Source organism: Parasteatoda tepidariorum, chromosome 7 (assembly GCF_982258835.1).
Source record: "Parasteatoda tepidariorum strain Cologne lab strain chromosome 7, Ptep-v5.0, whole genome shotgun sequence".
In the NCBI taxonomy this organism is placed as follows: Eukaryota; Metazoa; Arthropoda; class Arachnida; order Araneae; family Theridiidae; genus Parasteatoda; species Parasteatoda tepidariorum.
Genome location: NC_141761.1, coordinates 87,756,555 through 87,775,687, shown reverse-complemented (window position 1 = coordinate 87,775,687; position 19,133 = coordinate 87,756,555). Strand labels below are relative to the sequence as shown.

Sequence of the window (19,133 nt, the reverse complement as noted above, 5' to 3'; positions counted from 1 at the left end):
TTGCTATTTTTTAAAGTTTATTTCAGTAGAATCATCAGTACTTATTGCTTGCTGTTAAAAATTTAAATACTCTTGATTGAAAACTTTATAACGAAAGCTACACTAAATATCTACATTACAAAAAAGTAAAAAATTCCCATGACAGCCCGTTGTAAGTCTGAGGTGTCATGGAGGTCAAGATTCCACAATTTCTTAACCAACGGTATGGTTGTGGCAATGTTGTCAGCACTGCGGACAGGCCGCCTTTACTTTCTGGATAAGCTGGTACCCATTAATTTGAAACGGGACACTAGATTTAGTAAATTTAACATGTTAGGTTGTGCTTAACCCTCTTAAACCTAGAATCACTGTTTGAGCGATATAACTTAGCATATCCTGCCATTAAAATATTTAATAATTAAGTACTAACAGAGCTTGTTAAATAATAATGATAATAATAGTTAATAATAATAGTAGCATATCCTGACAATAGTTTTTCATCAATCTAACGTTATAATGTTACTTTATTTCACAAATAGTATAGGCAAAGGGTTAGTGAAATTTGGGATAGCTTTTTTTCATAGACCAGGAAAATTTCTATGTTCTTGTAATTTTGCGTAAAATTATATGCCATAATCTTTGTTATTGGAAATTGAAAATTTGTTTTTGAAAATAATTTGTACTTAATATCTTTTTAAATTTTTTAAAGATTTACTTATCAAGTTTTCGTGATAATTTACGCTATTTGACAAGCAATGTTTTGAATTTTACATCTGTCTTTACATGCAATAATTATTCAAAAATTGTCCCAGATCTTCAATTAAACATTTAAAAAATATTTAAATTAAAAAAAAATAAATTAAAAGGTTGAGCTTCTTTTTCCTATACAACTGAAAATGTCTTCCATATTTAATTTTTTTTTACTTACTATAAATAATACCTTTATTTTAATTTGTTTGCAGTATTTTTTGTTCTTAGTGTTTGATAAATCTTACAGCTATCTAAAGTCAAAATAGAATTTTATTCCTTTTTATTATCCTTTTTTTTAAATTTAAAAAAAATTTTTTTTTTTTAAAAAAGCACATAAGAAAAATATTTTTTGTAAATTCCTGTGTAAAACTTAAAAATACATATATGTTACAACTTTTATACAGTTTTTTTTAATAGGTTTTAAGATCGATTGTTTTAACCTCACTTGAAGTTCAATATAGGAAAGAAATAAAACTAAATCTTATCTCGCATTCTGGTTTAGATAAAAACATAATTTTTTTTCAATGATTGTCAATATTTTAATGTTTTTCATTATATATTTCAATATTTTTAATATTATTTCAATATTTAAATTCAATATTTAAGCATTTTTTAAGTAAAAATTATTTTTTTCCTTCTGTATGGATATACCCTTAAATATTTTCCAAATCAAAATGTTAAGGCATTAATGGCGCAAAGGCTTGTCATTCTGAACTAACTGAACTCTCCATGCAGCTTTCACCGAAACATCCTATTTATAACCCCCTATTGCAACAACTGTAGAGGGATATTTATCTTGCCTACCTAGCATATTAGCAACCCCCACATTTTTTTTTCTTCGTCTGTCAGTACATCTACATGAAAGTCTCTTCACATCTTCAAGCTATAAATATCACTTCATCTTTTCTTCTTTCAGACTTGAGCCGCATCTTAAGCATCTGTCGCCAAACTCAAAGAGCTGGCTCTGTTTTTGAACATGATTGCGAACTGCTTCGTAAAGGGCTGCCTTTTGTTCCTGCCTAATTGAAATATGCCCAGTGATGACTGTTATTGTTATAATTTGGCTTCTTTTTTTTTTGTTCTATGGATTGTTTCCAATAAGGAAGTACGCTTCGTTCTGGGTACATTGCCCCTGCAACATGTGTTGATTTGAACTTCAATAAATTAATTTTTATTGTTTATTATGGATTCGAATTAAAATATAAAACCTAAGGAAACAGAATTTATACTTAAATTTTTTGAAGGAAATTTATACTTCAAACTTCAGAAAATCCTCTTTATATTTCGTAGTTTATGGAAATTAAAATATAAAACCTAAGGAAACAGAATTTTCGCTTCAATTTACAATGGAAATTCGTACTTTGAACTTCAATCAATTCCTTTTGTATTTTATAATTTAAAAAATTTAAAATATAAAAGTTACGGAAAAAAAATTTGAGCTTTATTTACTAAGGAAGCTTATACTTTGATCTTCAATAATTTTTATTTTTGTTTATTTTGTATTTCATGGTTAATAAAAATTAAAATTTAAAACCTACGGAAAGAAGTGCTTTATTTACTAAGGAAATATATACTTTGATCTTCAATATTTTGTTGTTGTTTATTTTGTTTTTCATAGATAATAAAAATTAAAATATAAAACCTACGGAAAGAAATTTGTGCTTTATTTACTAAGGAAGTTTATTCGTTGATTTTCAATATTTTTTTGTTGTTTATTTTGTATTTCATAGTTAATAAAAATTAAAATCTAAAACCTACGGAAAGAAGTGCTTTATTTACTAAGGAAGTTTACACTTTAATCTTCACTATTTTGTTTTGTTTATTTTGGATTTCATAGCTTAAAAAAATTAAGTCGTAAAACCTATGAAAAGAATTTATGCTTTATTTACGAAGGAAGTTTATACTTCAATATTATTTTTTGTTTATTTTGTATTCTATAGTTTATAAAAATTAAAATATAAAACCTCATGAAACAGAATTTACGCTTCAATTTACGAAGGAAATTAATGCTTCGAACTTCAATAAATTCCTTTATTACTTTTTTATTTTAATTTAGTAGAAATTAAAATAAAAATATAAGGGAACAGAAGTTATGGTTTAACTTACCACAGAAATTAATACTTTGAACTTCAGTAAATTCTTTTTGTATTTTACAGTTTATAGAAATTAAAATATAAAGCTTAAAGAAACAAAATTTATGAATTATAGAATTTTTCTCAGAAATTTTCCTTAGAAATTAAAATATGAAAATTAAGGAGACAAAATTTGCTCTTCAATTTAGAAAGGCAATTTGTACTTTAAACTACAATAAATTCCTTTTGTATTTTATTAAAAAAACTAAAATATAAAACCTAAGGAAACAGAATTTATACTTCGATTTACGGATGGAATTTATGTTTTTAACTTCAATAAATTCCTTTAGTATTTCATAGTTTATAGAAATTAAAATGTAAAACCTAAGGAAGCAGAATTATTTAAAGCAAAGTACAAAAATGCAAGATTAAAATAATCATAGCACCTTGATTTTTATTCAAGCATTAACTATCTTGTAATGGTTGAACCTTAAAATAATGCAAAAGGTATAATATGAATTGCGATTGGGAGTTTAGATGTTTTAACGGATTATGGATTTGACACATGGTATTTATTATCCAAAATTCTATTAAAGTGTTCTAAAATGACAAGTGTTAAAATCATCGAAACATTTACATTTTTAAATGCTTTTATTGTAAATAAAAAATAAATGTCTAATTATATTTTTTTAGTTATTTTTATTTATGAAATTTGGTAGAGTATCAACTGAAATCCCCCAAGTTGTAATTTTAAAATACTGATAAATTAAAATATTTATAATGTTTATAGACGATTGTATGTATAATGTTTATAGATTGCTTAAACTCAAGTAATATTTGTAAAACTTAGTAACAGTAGTCATAATGATTCAAAATAATTAAAACAAAATATTTATTTCGTATGCATTCGAAGTCGATATGTATTTTTATACATCAATATATTAAGGAAAAATATATTTAAAAATTGTAAAATTTTAGGAAAAAAAATAAAATTAAAGAAAAGAAACATGTGAACTGCTTAAATGTGACGTGAGACAACATGTGAAGTGTTTTGAATAAAATATTATTACATTAAAAATTTCATTTATGTGAATATCATAAACATACATGAATTTTGTGTTTAAATTGAAAATGAAAACTTGAAACATTCTCTTCTTTTACGTAATATTAATTACCATTATATCAATTAACATCGAAGCATATTTCTAAAATAGTTGTGTAAATTTCCTCTGTTTGTCATTTTTTGAGCTAAGAAATGTAGTATTATTATCATAATATTGATTAAATTTGCCACAAATTTAAAAAAATGTTTCGATATTATTAAAACCAAACTTGCTCATTAAAACTATATTTTCACCATAATATCAGTTAAATTTACAACACATAATTAGATATCAACTTTTGAATTATTGTTTTTTTGTAAGATTGCATCAAACCACAATATCGATTATATTTGCTATTACCCTAATAAAGTGTAAAGGTAATTTATTAATACATTATAAAATGGTATCGATTTTATTTAAATAAGTAACTCCATAACTCTCATGGATATCTATAGTTCTCCCCATGGACACGACACCAACCAACCAGCCAACCAACTCTATAACTTACTCTGTTATTCTACTTCAACAAGCAACGGTTGCGTCATTTTATTTAGGTTTCATCGTTTAAAAATAAAGTGCACAATTTCCGAAGTTGGTCTGTCTTAGCACAGATCAGTAAATGTTAATTATAAAATTAAAACTCTAATTTTGCTTAAGTGACTAAGTTTCAATTTAACTTATTACAAATCAAAAATGTTATTATAATATTTTAATGTATGTATTTTAAAAATTTTAACATGCTTAATAATTCAATTTATTGTTTATTTCAAGAAATTTTCAATGGGTAAGAAAATTATTTTAGGGTAATTAAAAACAGTTTTTTTTCTATCTAATGATTGTGTGCGTTTATTCTCCATTTTTTTGAAGCATAAATTTTTCAGTTTTTGGAATGAAACTCTCCTTTTTTAAATATCCATTTTTCAAAATTAATTATTTCTTTTTTTTTTTGTCTCAATTTTCATTTTAATATTTATTGTCTACTCTCAGATTTTGTGTCTGACAATTGTTATTTACTTTTTATTTATTTACAGAGCAAAGAATGGATTCAGTTAAAAATTCAAGAAATGTATCCAGCTATGACAGATATAGGAACAAATTTACAAGAAGCTTCAGATTTATATCATCAGCACGAAAAAGTCCTAGAAAAATTGCAGGTAAGCTTTATGAATGCATTATCATTGATGAAGGTGAATAAGATAAGTTGCTAAATATTTTTTTAAATATCGAGGAATGAACTATCTAGTTGTAATTATGATTTTCAATTTACAAATTGCTTTTTCTCAATCAGATAAAGTTTGTTATAAGATTTAAAACTTTTTGAATTTTGCGCAAAAAAATTCCCATTTGAGTCACGTCTACACTCATAGAAAAAAATTATTCAACGGATTTATTCAAAAAATTATTATATATCATATGCCGAACTTTCTTATATAAAATAATGAATGCTATAGTTTATTCTCTCTCACTCTCTCTCTCTCTTAAAAAAAGATTACAAATATAATTTAGGTACACTGGTGGACAAAATTAAGAGATGGAAGACATTTTCCCAAATATCTCAAAAAATACTGAATATAAATAAATGAATTTTGGTATGGATATAGCTTATTCCATGATAATAAAGTATGCAAAACAAAAATGAAAGTGCCATTCACTGGCAAGACCTATTACCAATAAATCCAATGTAGTCTGAACTTAACGATAAAAGATGACAATAAAAGTGAGGCTTGTACAGTGTGTGTTGCCTCTAGTATAGTGTATGGTCACCCCTGCCAGACAGACAGCATGCACAACTAGTATGCATGCTGTTAATAAGGGAGTTAAGGAGGACTTGTGAAAGACCCTCCCATTCTTTGTTCAGAGCAAATTTTAACTCTAGAATGGTTCTGGGGGGAGATTGGCGCATCGCAATAGCTCTCCCAAGAGTATCCCAAGCATGTTCAATTGGATTCAGGTCAGGGATTTGGCTGGCCAATCCATTCGTTGAATATCCTCGCTTTCCAGATACTCACCAACCATGAGAGCCCTATGTGGTCGCACATTGTCGTCCATAAAAATGAACTCGGGGCCAACAGCGCCCCTGAAAAGACGCACATAGGGCTCTAGGACTTCCTGTGTGTACCTCTGGGCATTCACGGAACCATTGTCAAACACATGGAGCGGTGTGCGGGTATCTTGCATGTGCGAATGAATGTGTGAAAATGCTTTCCATCTCTTAATTTTGTACACCAGTGTATTTTGAACCATACAGCAGCACAAATTAGCTGTGACCTTCAATTAGTTTGTGCTGTTTTATGTAGCCTTACTGTAACCTTATTATTACTGTAACCTTAATATTAATTTGAACGAAGTTTCGGTTTATATGCACCATACATAGCACCATATTAAGTTTGCAGTAAATTTGGAATATTATTATAACGCGCATTGCAAAATTTCAAACTGTGTGAAAACAGATATTTGATAATTTAAATTCAATAACAACAAAAGTTAATAATTAATATTAATAATTACATTCAAGATGATTAAAATGAGAAGAAAAATAAATTGATTAAAGGTACTGAAACTTGTTGTCGTTAAAGTAAAATTAACTGTTGAAGTTAACTGCTTTACAAAGCTCGGCGTAGATGTAAACTATTTAACGTGGCTTTTATCAATAAGCAGTGCACATGTACAATAAAAACTATTTCAGTAATGACGTCAACATTGAATATTTTAAAAATTAATTATCTTAACAAAAGAATTTTTATAAATAATGACATTTACAAGTATGTGTATGAAAATACTGTTACTTGAAGCGTTTTCTTTTGAGATTAATGAAATATATTCTCGAAGAAGTAATCGAAATTGAAGTTTACGAGAGATTCTCAATAATTACAATAATTTTTGTTACTAATTAAATAAAAGCAAAGTGATTCGAGTTAAATGAATAAGCCATTTAGTGCAAATAAACCGATTTGAATAATATCGTACGAATGATTTATTTAGAATAGTATCAAAATGAAATCAAGGGATATTACTCTAATCAACATTTCTTTTTATTATTTCGTTAACATCACTTATTCAAATCCACTGACTTCAATCAATCTGAACAACCAAGTAGACCTATTACTCAAAAGGCCCGCTCCCACGAATTCAAAACAAACCTTTCTTACACTGACAAAAAAGTATGGTCACAAATACCAAAACATGGTAAAATTTACCCTGTTTCTGGTTGTATGGGAAAACCATAAAGCTTGATAATTTTTTCGAAGCGCTTTGGTAATGATTTTGGTAAAATTAACTATAAAATATGGCTTTATAATATGTGATAAAATTTGATAATTTTATCATAATACTTTAGAGCATGGCGTAAAAATAATTTACACGGTTTAATTTACTTTTTAGTTTTGTGTTTTTTACTAAATGTGTGGTAATAAGAACAATAATTTAAAAAGAAAGAAAAGAATTTCCAGTTAACCGTTACCATATGAACGGGTAAGTTACCAAAATGAATGGTTTAAATATCGTAAATATTTTGGTTCCATTACACCATATTTACCAAATTTCGTCATATGTTATAAAGCCATATTTTATTATTAATGTTACCAAAATCATTACAAATACGCTTCGATAAAAAATACCGAGATTTTTGGGTGTTCCCATAGAACCAGAAACACGGTAAACTTTACCACATTCTGATTCTCAGTGCATAATCCTAACCACATAGCTAGAAATTTTGGAACAAATTGAATCATAGTATAATTTCCTGCAACCTTATTATGGTGCTAAATTGGGCCATATTATTGTATTTTAACTTGAACTGAAAGATAGTTTAACACCTTACAAATCCAGCTGATTTTCCGTATTGAATCCGTATTACAGTTGAAGTTACTGATATTATTGTTCTACACTGAAGAGATTATTCTGGAATAAATGCAAGAAAAATATTCCATATTATTTAGATTATTGTTTGTTTTAAAAAAACAAACAATAATCTAAATGTTGTTTTACTCCCTTAATATGATAAAGCGAGGCTATATGAGGTGTAATTTAAGTCGTTTGTGCTTTTGTTAAATTACGTGGGAAGTCATTTGGAATAAGTACGTCTTAAAAGCACATAATCTTGGATAGCCAATTAAACCAATTAGGATCTCTGCTCTTAATCTATTAAATATATGGAGACAGTGGCTAAATATTTCGACACTTAAGAATGGCAGTTAAAGCTCGTGGGCGGGCGACAGATCACATTCTTTTATTTCCAGTAATTGGGTGAAAGAACAAGATAAGAACGGTTTCGCCGTTCCCACTTTTCTTTTTTTTAAAAAGCCTTTTATTCCGTTTTTTTTGTTGTTAAACTTATGATCTTTTTTTATGCAACTGCTTTATTTATTTTATTTTGTCATTGAAAGCTTTGAATTTTTTTTTTATTAATTTATTTAGTCTGCTTGTGTTTGATTTTTTTTTAAAATTTAATTTAACTATATTTTGTCAATAAAGTAAACTGTTTGAAATTTTGGAGGGAGTTGAACCATAGTACAATTTATGTTTTCTGCAATCTGAATAAGTTGAACCCCGTAATCATAAATTTTGAACCTAATTATATGATACTATGGTTCAACCTGAGTGGAAACAAGGTACAATTTAACATATTTATACCTTATAATGATTCGAGATACCTACATTATAGTTCAACGTTTTCTAAAAGTATAGTGAGGGGGAGACATGTAGAAATTTCCATCCGACTGTGCAATTATAAATTCAACTTGGAAGACAAGGAAACTCCAGTAAGCATTTAAAGTGAAACTAATTCAGATTTGCGTTACTAGGGAGGGAAAACTCCGAAATCTCCAACTGTTCTCTTCATTGCAAAGGACTCATGATCCGTCTGTCACTGATGATATCCTTGGGGGCCTTTGAAAACCGAGCCAGTACATCCTGATCTATTATAATTACTATTTAAAATTTTATTATTATTATAAATCTCAAATTAATTCGATTTTAGGAGTTGAGACGTGGTGGCTCAGGGGATAGAGCGTTCGCCTTCCAGTGAGGTAACCCTGATTCAAATCCCAGCAATGGCTGGTCGATACAAATTTCGCACCCGTCTTGCACCGAGCACAGTGCTGACGTAAAATATCCTAAGTGGTAGACCTATCAAGAGTTAGGGTCCCCTTGCTGTCAGGTTAACCGTGTGACGTTTCCGGGGTTTTTCTCTTCATGTAACGCAAATGAAGGTTAGTTACATCGAAAAATCCTCCAGTATATAAAATTTTTCCCAATACTTGATTCACGGTCTTTTTTATTAGTTTAATAATTATAAGGCTGCGAATTTGAGCATTGATAGTCAGAAACTCAGAATCAGATCGGCTGCTCAACGCCAATTATAAAATAAAATTTCTCAGAATCTTAAATGTTTATTTTTATCGCATTTTCGAATTCCTTACATAACACGTATGAATTTTATTTATTTTTGAAATGTTTGTAATAAGTGCGTACTGCGCAACTAAAACATTTTAGAAATCCTCTTTGTCAGAATTTTTTCCAGAATTTCCCCGATGGAGCCCAGAATAAAAATCAAAATTTTTATACTAATTTTTTGAATTTTAAAGACGAAAATTTTGTTTTATCCTATGTGAAATCTGTAACGTTTCCCCAACAATGTTTTGGGATTGAACAAATTTTTCCTGATAGGAGGGCGCGTGTAGTTTTACTTTCAGGCTCTGATTCAGCGTGAAAGTAAAACTACATTCAGGTCAGGTTTCTCTGATTCAGGTCAAAATTACGATCTGTGGATGAATGAATGGATGTATGAATGGGTCCGCCCTATAAAATAGGCTCTGACGTGTGTGTGTCTGAAGACGGCCATAGATGGCGCCACTGAAAAACAAGTAACACTGCCTTAAAATTGCTCGGTTTCACCAAGCAGGCTTGCTAGTGTGACATTAGAAACAACAAAAACAACAACTTTCACGCTGGAGAAAAAATAAACTCTTAGAAAATATTCTTTCAATATAAAGTTATTGTTTTTTTCCCGATAGCATCAATAAAACGTATTTTTATTTAAAAAATATGTCCACTCTTATAAATCACATGTATCAAATGCTACAAAAAGACAATTTAAAATTACTAATTTTCACATTCCATATTAATTCACATTTCTTCGATTTAAAGTTTTCACTCGATTCGCACTCACTCGCGATTCGTATTCACTAGCGAGCAGGGCGATCTCTTAGTTTATGCTGTGCTAAATTAAATCCATTTATGATACCTACCATGTGCTAGTTGTAAGTGGCAGACTTCAGCAGGATATTTTTGAGATAAGCTTTCTTAATATAAATTCAATTCTTTTTGAAAATAACAAAAATGTTTGCGTTATGTTTAAGTATGGTTTATTATTCTGTAAAAGAGGAATATTGGTATTTATTTTGAGATTTTAACTATTTGTAGGTAGCACTTTTTTCAATAGTTTTGGACTTATAAGTTAGAAGTTCGAGTGCTATTCGAATACCAGATAGATTTAGTCTGGCATTTCGACACTTTTATTTAAGTAAACTGTAATTTAATTACAAGCATGCTTACTTGATTGTCTTGTTAACTATATGATAAATTTTAATCTTGTTTCATGGTATGTAAATATTTCAGACAAAACAAAGTCCTGTAGAAGAACTGTTAAGACAAGCAGACGATTTGATATCCACCCAAAAGCCCAGGGGAGAGGTGTACTCGGCAATGGCTGAAAATTTAGGCCTAGCATGGAAAGACTTAAATGCCCAGCTTGAGCAAAGACGACAAATTTTGGAACAAGCTGTTGCTTTTTTCATGAAAGCTGATATTGTAAGCAACAACTAATTGGTTATACATTGTGAATAATATATGAGGTGTAAATTTCTATACTATTCAGTTTTAAATAATAACCAGATGTTCGTTTATAGTAGAATTTTTTCAAATCTTATTTTAAGAATATTTTTCAATATTAATTTATTATGGACCACTTTATGTATTTGAGGAATTGATTAAATTTAATCTTTTTTTTATTTGATAAATGGTTCACATTATTTTATTGCATCTTGATATTAAAATACATCGAATTAAAAATAAAAGTTTGTTAATTTATCAATTTTATCATCTAAGTTCGTGATGTACCATCCATCCGTCAAAATGTCCATCCATAAAAACATTTATTTTTGACTAAACTTCGAATGAATTATATCGAAATTTTAATCTCTATAAATTATTGTGCTGTTTTTATTTCACTTTGGATATTCACGACAAATATATTGTCAAAATTTTACAGTTTATAGTAAAAAATATAAAATAACAATTGGAGTATAAGTTAAGAAAAAATGCCAAAATTAAATTCCATTTATAGTAAAACCAAATTTTAATAAAATAGAATTAGATTTCTCCTAGAAGAGTACTAAAATCTTTTTATTTTTATTTTAGAGAGTATTCAAATCAAAGTTTTCAGTGCAATAAATCTTTAAGTATCAAATTTGTACTGAAAAAAAAAATATTTAAATTACAGTTCTATGTTTCTAATTTAAAACGGAATTACAATTATTTATGCTTCATTAAAATGCTTTCTCTACCCAGAAAAACAATTCAGGCAAAATTATAGTACTGTATGAAAATGATATTTCTTTGATTAAAAAAAAGAAACCACAATTCTCGCAATAAAAACCAAAATATACTGTATTAGGCTTAGACTTAGAGGTTGGGCAGCTCTGACGAGCAGGGCACATCGAGCAGAGGTCTATTGTACCCAAACCCTAGTCGTGATTAGCAAGAAAGCCCTATAGCTGAAATAAAGTTCAGCAAACACCTTACAGGAACATCTTGCAGTTCCCAGGCATTGACGCAATGCTGCCCTAGATGCTCAAATCTTTGACCAGAATAGACATCACAATCACAAAGTATGCGTCGTGATGTCTCTTCTTATAGATGACATCCCCGACAAAGAGAATTGGATTCTATTCCCATAATGTTTAGGTGTCTCCTGAGGATAAATATACTGTATTAAAACCAATTATTTGATAATTTTTCCGTTCATATGCTAACGGTTTACTGCAAATTCTAATTTTTGAAAGTATAGCTCTTATTACCACACATTTAGCAAAAAATACTAAAGTGAAAAGTAAATCGAGCCGAATAAATGGTTTTTATGCCATGCTCCATGAAAAAATTACCAGATTTTATCCCATATTATAAGCCATTATTTTATTGTTAATTTCATCAAAATAATTACGAAAACTCCTCAGTAAAAATTGACCAGAACCAGGTAAAGAACATGGTAAAATTTACCTTATCCAGATAGCTTTGACCATACTATTTTTCTCAGTATAGAGCTAGTGACAGTTTAAATATGGTTGTGATTGAAATGAAGATTTTTAAAAAGAAACAAATAGGTTAAATTCTTTTTGGAAATTAAAATTTCTACGCGTGATAGCTACTAAATATTAAATTCACAGGTAGAAAATGCAACAGATTATTCGGCAAGTTTTTTTTTTTTTAATCTTTTGCAAAATTTGTGATCTAAAATATATAGAAACATTTGTATGTTTTATCCCTTTTAGTCTTAAAAATATCTAAAAATGTTATTTCCATAAAAGTTAGTTCGAGTGTCTGTTAGTTTTGTCCCGTAACTGCGCCAAACTGTTGTTAGAGATGAATATTATTTTGAAAACATTGTTTTAAATTTTTCTCCTTTTTTCTCCTTTAGTAGCGCCATCTGCTTACGAATCTTCTGACTAATTTTGAAACTTGATAAGAAGAAAACTTAGTTTCTCAATTATATGTGCCAAACTCTTTCTTTCCTTTTTCTCAATTGGTTTTCTAAATCGTCGATTGTCTTTAATACACTCAATAATTCTTTTCTCGTATTAATCTTAATGAGTTTGCCGTTTTCTTTAAAACTTGTTATAAATGTTTTTAATTTAACATGCCGTATTGTGTGATATATGCTATATTAAAAATATGCTTGTAATCTTATTGACAATTGTGCATTGTGCCTTAATATTTATGAATTATCAGTATTCATGTCTAATGTATTTATTTCAGTTTGCTGATAGTTTGGAGGTGATCAAGCAAAGCGTATCAGAAACATTCCTTCCAAATACTGTAGAATCTGCTATCACTTGCTTGAATCGCCATAAGGAAGATAGAAAAAGTAATCACTTTTTATTAATGCCCATTTACATCGAAGAGCCATTACATTATGACCACCCTCCATCTATAACAATTGGCTCGCCCAGGTTTTCATGGTTTCTCGCACAGGAACAATGTTTTCTTGGGGCACATTAGGACCCATAATCCTCATAGAACAATCCCTGACGTCTGTAAGCTACTTGAACATAGTTGCAGACCAGGTTCACCCATTAATGGCAACAGTTTTTCCTGCGGGGGATGGTGTTTACCAGCAGGATAATGCACCATGTCATAAGGGTCGAATCGTCATGGATTGGTTCGAGGAACATTCCAGTGACTTTCAAGTCATGTCTTGGCCCCCAAATTCACCTGACCTTAATCCAATAGAGCATTTGTGGACCTACTTGGAAAACCAAATTCATGCTGCCACGCTACCCCCTCGCAATGTGAGGGAATTGCAGGACCACTTGATGAGCGCTTGGTACCAGATACCTCAGACTACCTATCAACACCTTGTGGAATCAATGCCACGGCGGGTGCTAGCAGTTTTGAGGGCTAAAGGTGGTCCTACGTGTTATTAGCAGGGTGGTCATAATGTAATGGCTCTTCGGTGACTATTTAAACATAAATGAATGGTTCTTTTAAACCAATAAGACTTGTTTTAAATTATTATTAATATTTTTTTTAAAATATGCAGTTCATGATTAGTTAACATTAGTAAACATTATCAACACTTTTAAACCACGGAGATAAAAAAAATAATTCTGGGGATCACCGATGATCAGACTTATGTCCAGTTATGAGAAAAATACATCTCCAAATTTCTTAAAATAAATAGAAAAAAAAATTCCCAATTTTTGTTATTAAGGTAAAACAATGGAGAACTATATCGTAAACACCGCAACTATTATTAACGCAGACTTATGTAAAGTAGTAAGAGCAGCGTCAAAAGAAAACACGAATCACATAATTCATCACATGGAATCTGTGGATTTCATGTTTTTGTAGCCATAACTAAAAGATGAAGGCAAGGAACTGAAGGAATAGTTGGCGATAAGTGGAACAGATGGAAAAAATGCTTGCGATTATCTGCAAAACAAAACGCGTCGAATAAATGCACTGATTGTTTATAAAACCTGATGGACCAGGCTTTTTTAGCTACTAGTTCATGAATTATGTATCTTGTTTTTGTTTATGAACTGTATTATTATTATTTTTTTGCATTCTTCAATTCTCTTTGTAGTTATACCTGAAGGAATTTCGACCGATTAATTGTTTTACGTTTGTTTCGTTGAAACGGAGAACCATTTGCGCGGAAAATGGCCGAAAGTCGATATTCGAAATTCAATGTAAATTTTGCTGTAATTTTAATTAACTGAATCATGTTTATTTATAAGTGGAACAATAAAAAAAAAAGAGTGGAGCTATATTGTTTAACGAGTTTGATAATATGATTGCAGCAGACACGGCTGCAGAAAATTTTTACGATATTATGGCGCAATACACTCCGAAATTTCCAACTGTGTATTCATCGTTGAATTTTATTCGATACGGAAAAGTACGGAAATATTATGGATTACATGTTTCCGTTACTTACGAATAAATAATGGATTTTTAATTGAATGTAAATTTAATTACAGGTTTCGAAAATCATACCATGTTTTTAAAAAAAATCTTTACCCTCGGAGCCACAGCGACCCGAAATAGTGTTCCGCGGAACACCAGGGTTACACAGAAGGAACACAGGGGTTCCGAGAGCAAGAACATTTTTAAACCAGAAATAATTTTATTCATATCCACTCAATAATCCATAGTTTTTTTTTTTAAATATTTCGATTATTTAGTTAAAATTATTTATGAAAATACCAAAAAAAAAAGTAGCAAAATTGAAATAACATTTTTTTTTCAAAAACAATTTATTGAATTAATTGTGAAAAAAATATGAATCAATAAAAAATTAAATAAATATTGCTACTCAAATTTTTCAATTCAAAATATAATGACGAAATTTTCAAGAAATAAGAATTATGTTTCTCTGTTCGTGACATTTATAACAGTGAAAATCGTAATTCAGTTTAATTTTTTTCATTTTTAGAATATGTATAAACTAAGAAATAACTTCTAATTTAAAATCTGTTATTTTTCGCGATGAATATTTACAAAATAATTAGTATTATTTTTTTAGTTAATATATTCACAGCGGCTTATGAACACTTTTTTTTTTACATACATATAGTCAGGATTCCGCTAAAAGAAGCTCGATCATTTAGAGTTCCATAACTAAAAAGAATTCGGAACCACTGCCATAAGGATACTGTTTGGAAATCGCTGCTTTCGACCATTTTTATTTAACTTATACAGACTTTTATCTTGAAATTTTTCATTACCAAATTCAGTTTTGCTCCTTTGTTTTTACTCAACACAATTTAGCAAATAATATTCCATCGTTCTTGCAGCTGCTCTAACCAATTCGATGCGAATGCTGAGCGAAGGCCAGCTCCTTTTGGAAAGGCTATGCGAGGTGGCCACACACAGTATGGGTGATTCAAGACCTCAGCACATGCAGCATGCGGCTCGTCAGACCTCATCCTTCGTGGAACATTACATGGAAAGATTGCAAGATCGATGGCGCCATTTGGAATCTCTCTGGAATCAGAAAAAGATTCAGCTGGAGCAGTGTCTTCTCAAATGTCAACTGGAACTTCAGCTGGCAGAGGTAACAACCATATATAGACAATGATGAATGTTGTGTGACCTTTGACCTTGGAGTGAAAAATGACTGCAATTCAGGACAAGTCTCATTTATCTATCATTATTTTTTATTTTTTACTAATGGTAATGACTGCGCTAAAATGAAAACAACAACAAATAATTATAAATATATTATTTAACTTTTGTTCTTAATTTATGTAAAAACTCATTTTTAATTGTATTCTTTCCGGAGAAAAAGGAGAAAAAAAACTATATTCCAAATCGCTTATACACTTAATAAATTCTAAATCATTATAATTAATTAATGAATACAATCTTTCATGCAAGCAAATAAATGCAAATAATAAACTAAATCGGACATATTTATGTTTTAAGAAGGGAGCGATTTCATACTAATAGATTTAGAATAAATAAGAATAAGATCGAACTGGGGATGCGACAAACTTCTTATAGATTATATATCATTTATTGTAGATTAATAATCATTATTTTTAATCATATATTTGTTAATTATAAATGAATAATCATTTGTTAACTGTAGATGAATAATCATTATGTAATGTAATTAAAATTCTAACTTGTAGTTAACAGTAAATGTTATTCAAATGTTATTTGAAATAAAAGTGCAATTTTCTTGGAAACTTTAAATTTATGTTTTGGCTAGTAATTTTTCTTTCATGAGCATAAACAGCGCGATTCTAGAATATTTGGTAATGATAATATTAAAAAAGAAATTTTTATATTACTTAATGATAAATGTAAAAACCATCAATACTTATCGCAGTGTTATTGGATTTATTATTAGTTATTGACTACCCCAACTATTACGAAATAACCTCTTGGGCGAGAATATTTAATTTTATTGCAGCGAATAGTTTTACGATATTTATTAAAATGAATAAGAATTTAAAAAAACAAAATGATAAAGTGTAATGGTAATATAGCCCCAAAATAATTAGGTTCAAGTTTTATCCCAAACAAGTATCGGGAAATAATTGTGTGAAATCAAATAAGTATTGATAAAATAAAATATTTCGGGATCTTTTAATTGGATACTTGCAACTAATCACATGGTTGTGTCTAATCACGTGGTTGTTCTCGGCGTTTTAACGTTACAGCTTTAAGACTTGGGTTTATTATCACGCAGAATTAATTTTCGAATCAGATTTAATTAAATGCCTGCAAGCAACGATACGTTTGTATTTCGAACTTGATTGGCTGACCCACATGTGACGTCGCTTGCGTGCATCCAATTGAATACTATCTTTCTTTTGTTGAAAAAAAAATGATTGCTAGCAATTGTAGAAGTTGGTGAGTAAATTGAAGGGAGGGCAGTGGCTCCACCCCGCCCTTCTTAAAAGACAAAACCCCTGAAAGATTAAATAAATAAATAAAAATAAAATTATTTATTCAGTGTTATTGTTATGTTTTTAGACCAAAAGTTTAAATTTACAGTCCGTGGCCAAATTATAAGACACGCTATAATTTTTATGTAAAATCTGAATTATCAGGTGATACTATACGGCATTATTGTTTTTAAGCTACTGAAACCGGTTTACACTCGTTTACGTTCGTGTATCAATTGGTTAACATTATAATGCAATACGTTAAAAATAAATATAAATGGGATGTATATAAAAAATATCCTGCATAAAAACCCATTACATACATGTTTAAATATAAAAGTATTACATATAAATTCGTGCAAATCATGTCATTATTAAAACACTACAGTGCGTCGAATAGTTTGGCCTAATTATTATAATATACTAATATTATACCTGATATAATAAATATTCTATATTTATATAATATATCGTCAAATTTATCCAATCGTCGAATTTATATTATGTATCGTCCAATTTAACCCATCGATAGACGAGCGTAAAAAAGTGCAAACCGGTTTCAGTTGGGTAAAAATAATAAAGCTGTATAGTATCACCTGATAATTAAGATTTTACATATTTACATATAATCTTATAGTGCGTCTAATAATTTGGGCAGGGACTGTAGTTTTTCAAAATTTGATTTTATAATTTGTACACTTTTTGTTTTAGGGCGAAAATTGGTTAAGGACAAGAGGAATGCTTTTAATCAGCCACGGGAATCTGGGCGATTCTTCAGCAAATGCCGAGATACTTTTACACGAGCATTATAAAATAGAGAGTGAGTTTAAGGTAAAGTATAAACTACTTTATTACATCAAAAACTATATTTTATTTTATTACCATGAAACGTTTCTTAGTACGTTTTTGTGAATTGTCGAATTTATTGTAGGCTAAAATCTTGCGTGCTCTCTCTTTGCATAGAAACACAACACATGCAGCAGAGATAAGTATTAATTACGTGAAAATAACGTTAAAATGCCACAAGGTTTAGAGCAAAATAACGTTTTTTCGAAACGTTTTATTTCCGTTTCAAGTGGTAGTCTCGAATTAGTTAAAAAAACGTTAATATTTGGGTTGTTTTTAACGTAAAAATGACCGATTTTTGCCCTTATTTTGACTAAGGTGAATTTCGTAACCAATTTTTCACGTTATTTTAACCAAGCAGGTTTCTTTTTTAACGTATTTTTTACGTTTTTTTTCACCAAACTATTTACGTTTATTTTTGGTTCTATAAATTCGTTTTTTTCACCATGAATATTTACGTGTTTTTAACGCTTATTTTTATTAAAATAACGTACATTTTACGTTATTTTAACCAAAATACAAACGTATTTTATCCATACAATTTACGTATTATTATCAATATTTTTAACGCTTATTTTAAGTTAGGTGAATTAATAAAATTTTCGTGTAAATTTAACTAAACTAATTTAAATTTAATTTAGCTAAATTTACCCTTTCCCTTAGGGGTTACGAATATTCACGTGTACAAATCAGTGTTGTTTATCCGGACACTGATGAACATAATTCTTCAATTAACCGGATCAGTGAAAAAAACACGTTATTCCTCTGCCGCCATTTTTTTCTAAACGAAAATTTGTCTGTATTTTTAAATTCACCAGATGGGGGTTTAAAAATTGTGAAGTGTTCTTGGAAATCGATGTATTTCATAATTAATTAATTTAATATTTGCATCCCTTTAAGCAATTTAGATGGTTCAACGATTAAATAAAGCAAAAAAGAAAAAGGAAACAACATAGAACTTGAGTATACAAATCAATTTAATCTGATATCATAGAAGTCATTAATTGAATTTTAAATCTTTTATCAGCTTTTTAAGGTAGTGCCTTTTTTTTCTTCCTTTTTTAATTTGTACGATTTTTTGTTCCGTTTCATTGTTGTGTTAAAGTCACGATCAGTCTAAATAATCAGTGCCCTGTACGATATCACAACAATATTTTTGCAATACAATGCAATATTTTTTTTCTCTCTACGCTGAAAAAAATTCC

General features: G+C 29.2%; 1 protein-coding gene across 7 annotated transcripts in view; it reads left to right on the top strand.

The window, feature by feature from the left end:
- The window catches only part of LOC107439667 (uncharacterized), a 392,882-nt gene that overhangs the window by 42,795 nt on the left and 330,954 nt on the right, over positions 1-19,133 (top strand). For all 7 annotated transcript variants that reach the window (XM_087168223.1, XM_087168215.1, XM_087168217.1 and 4 more), the window contains 5 exons: positions 4,936-5,058; positions 10,523-10,714; positions 12,938-13,046; positions 15,481-15,740; positions 17,794-17,913. In XM_087168223.1, the coding sequence (XP_087024349.1) occupies positions 4,936-5,058; positions 10,523-10,714; positions 12,938-13,046; positions 15,481-15,740; positions 17,794-17,913 (804 nt within the window). The remainder of the gene's footprint in view (positions 1-4,935; positions 5,059-10,522; positions 10,715-12,937; positions 13,047-15,480; positions 15,741-17,793; positions 17,914-19,133) is intronic.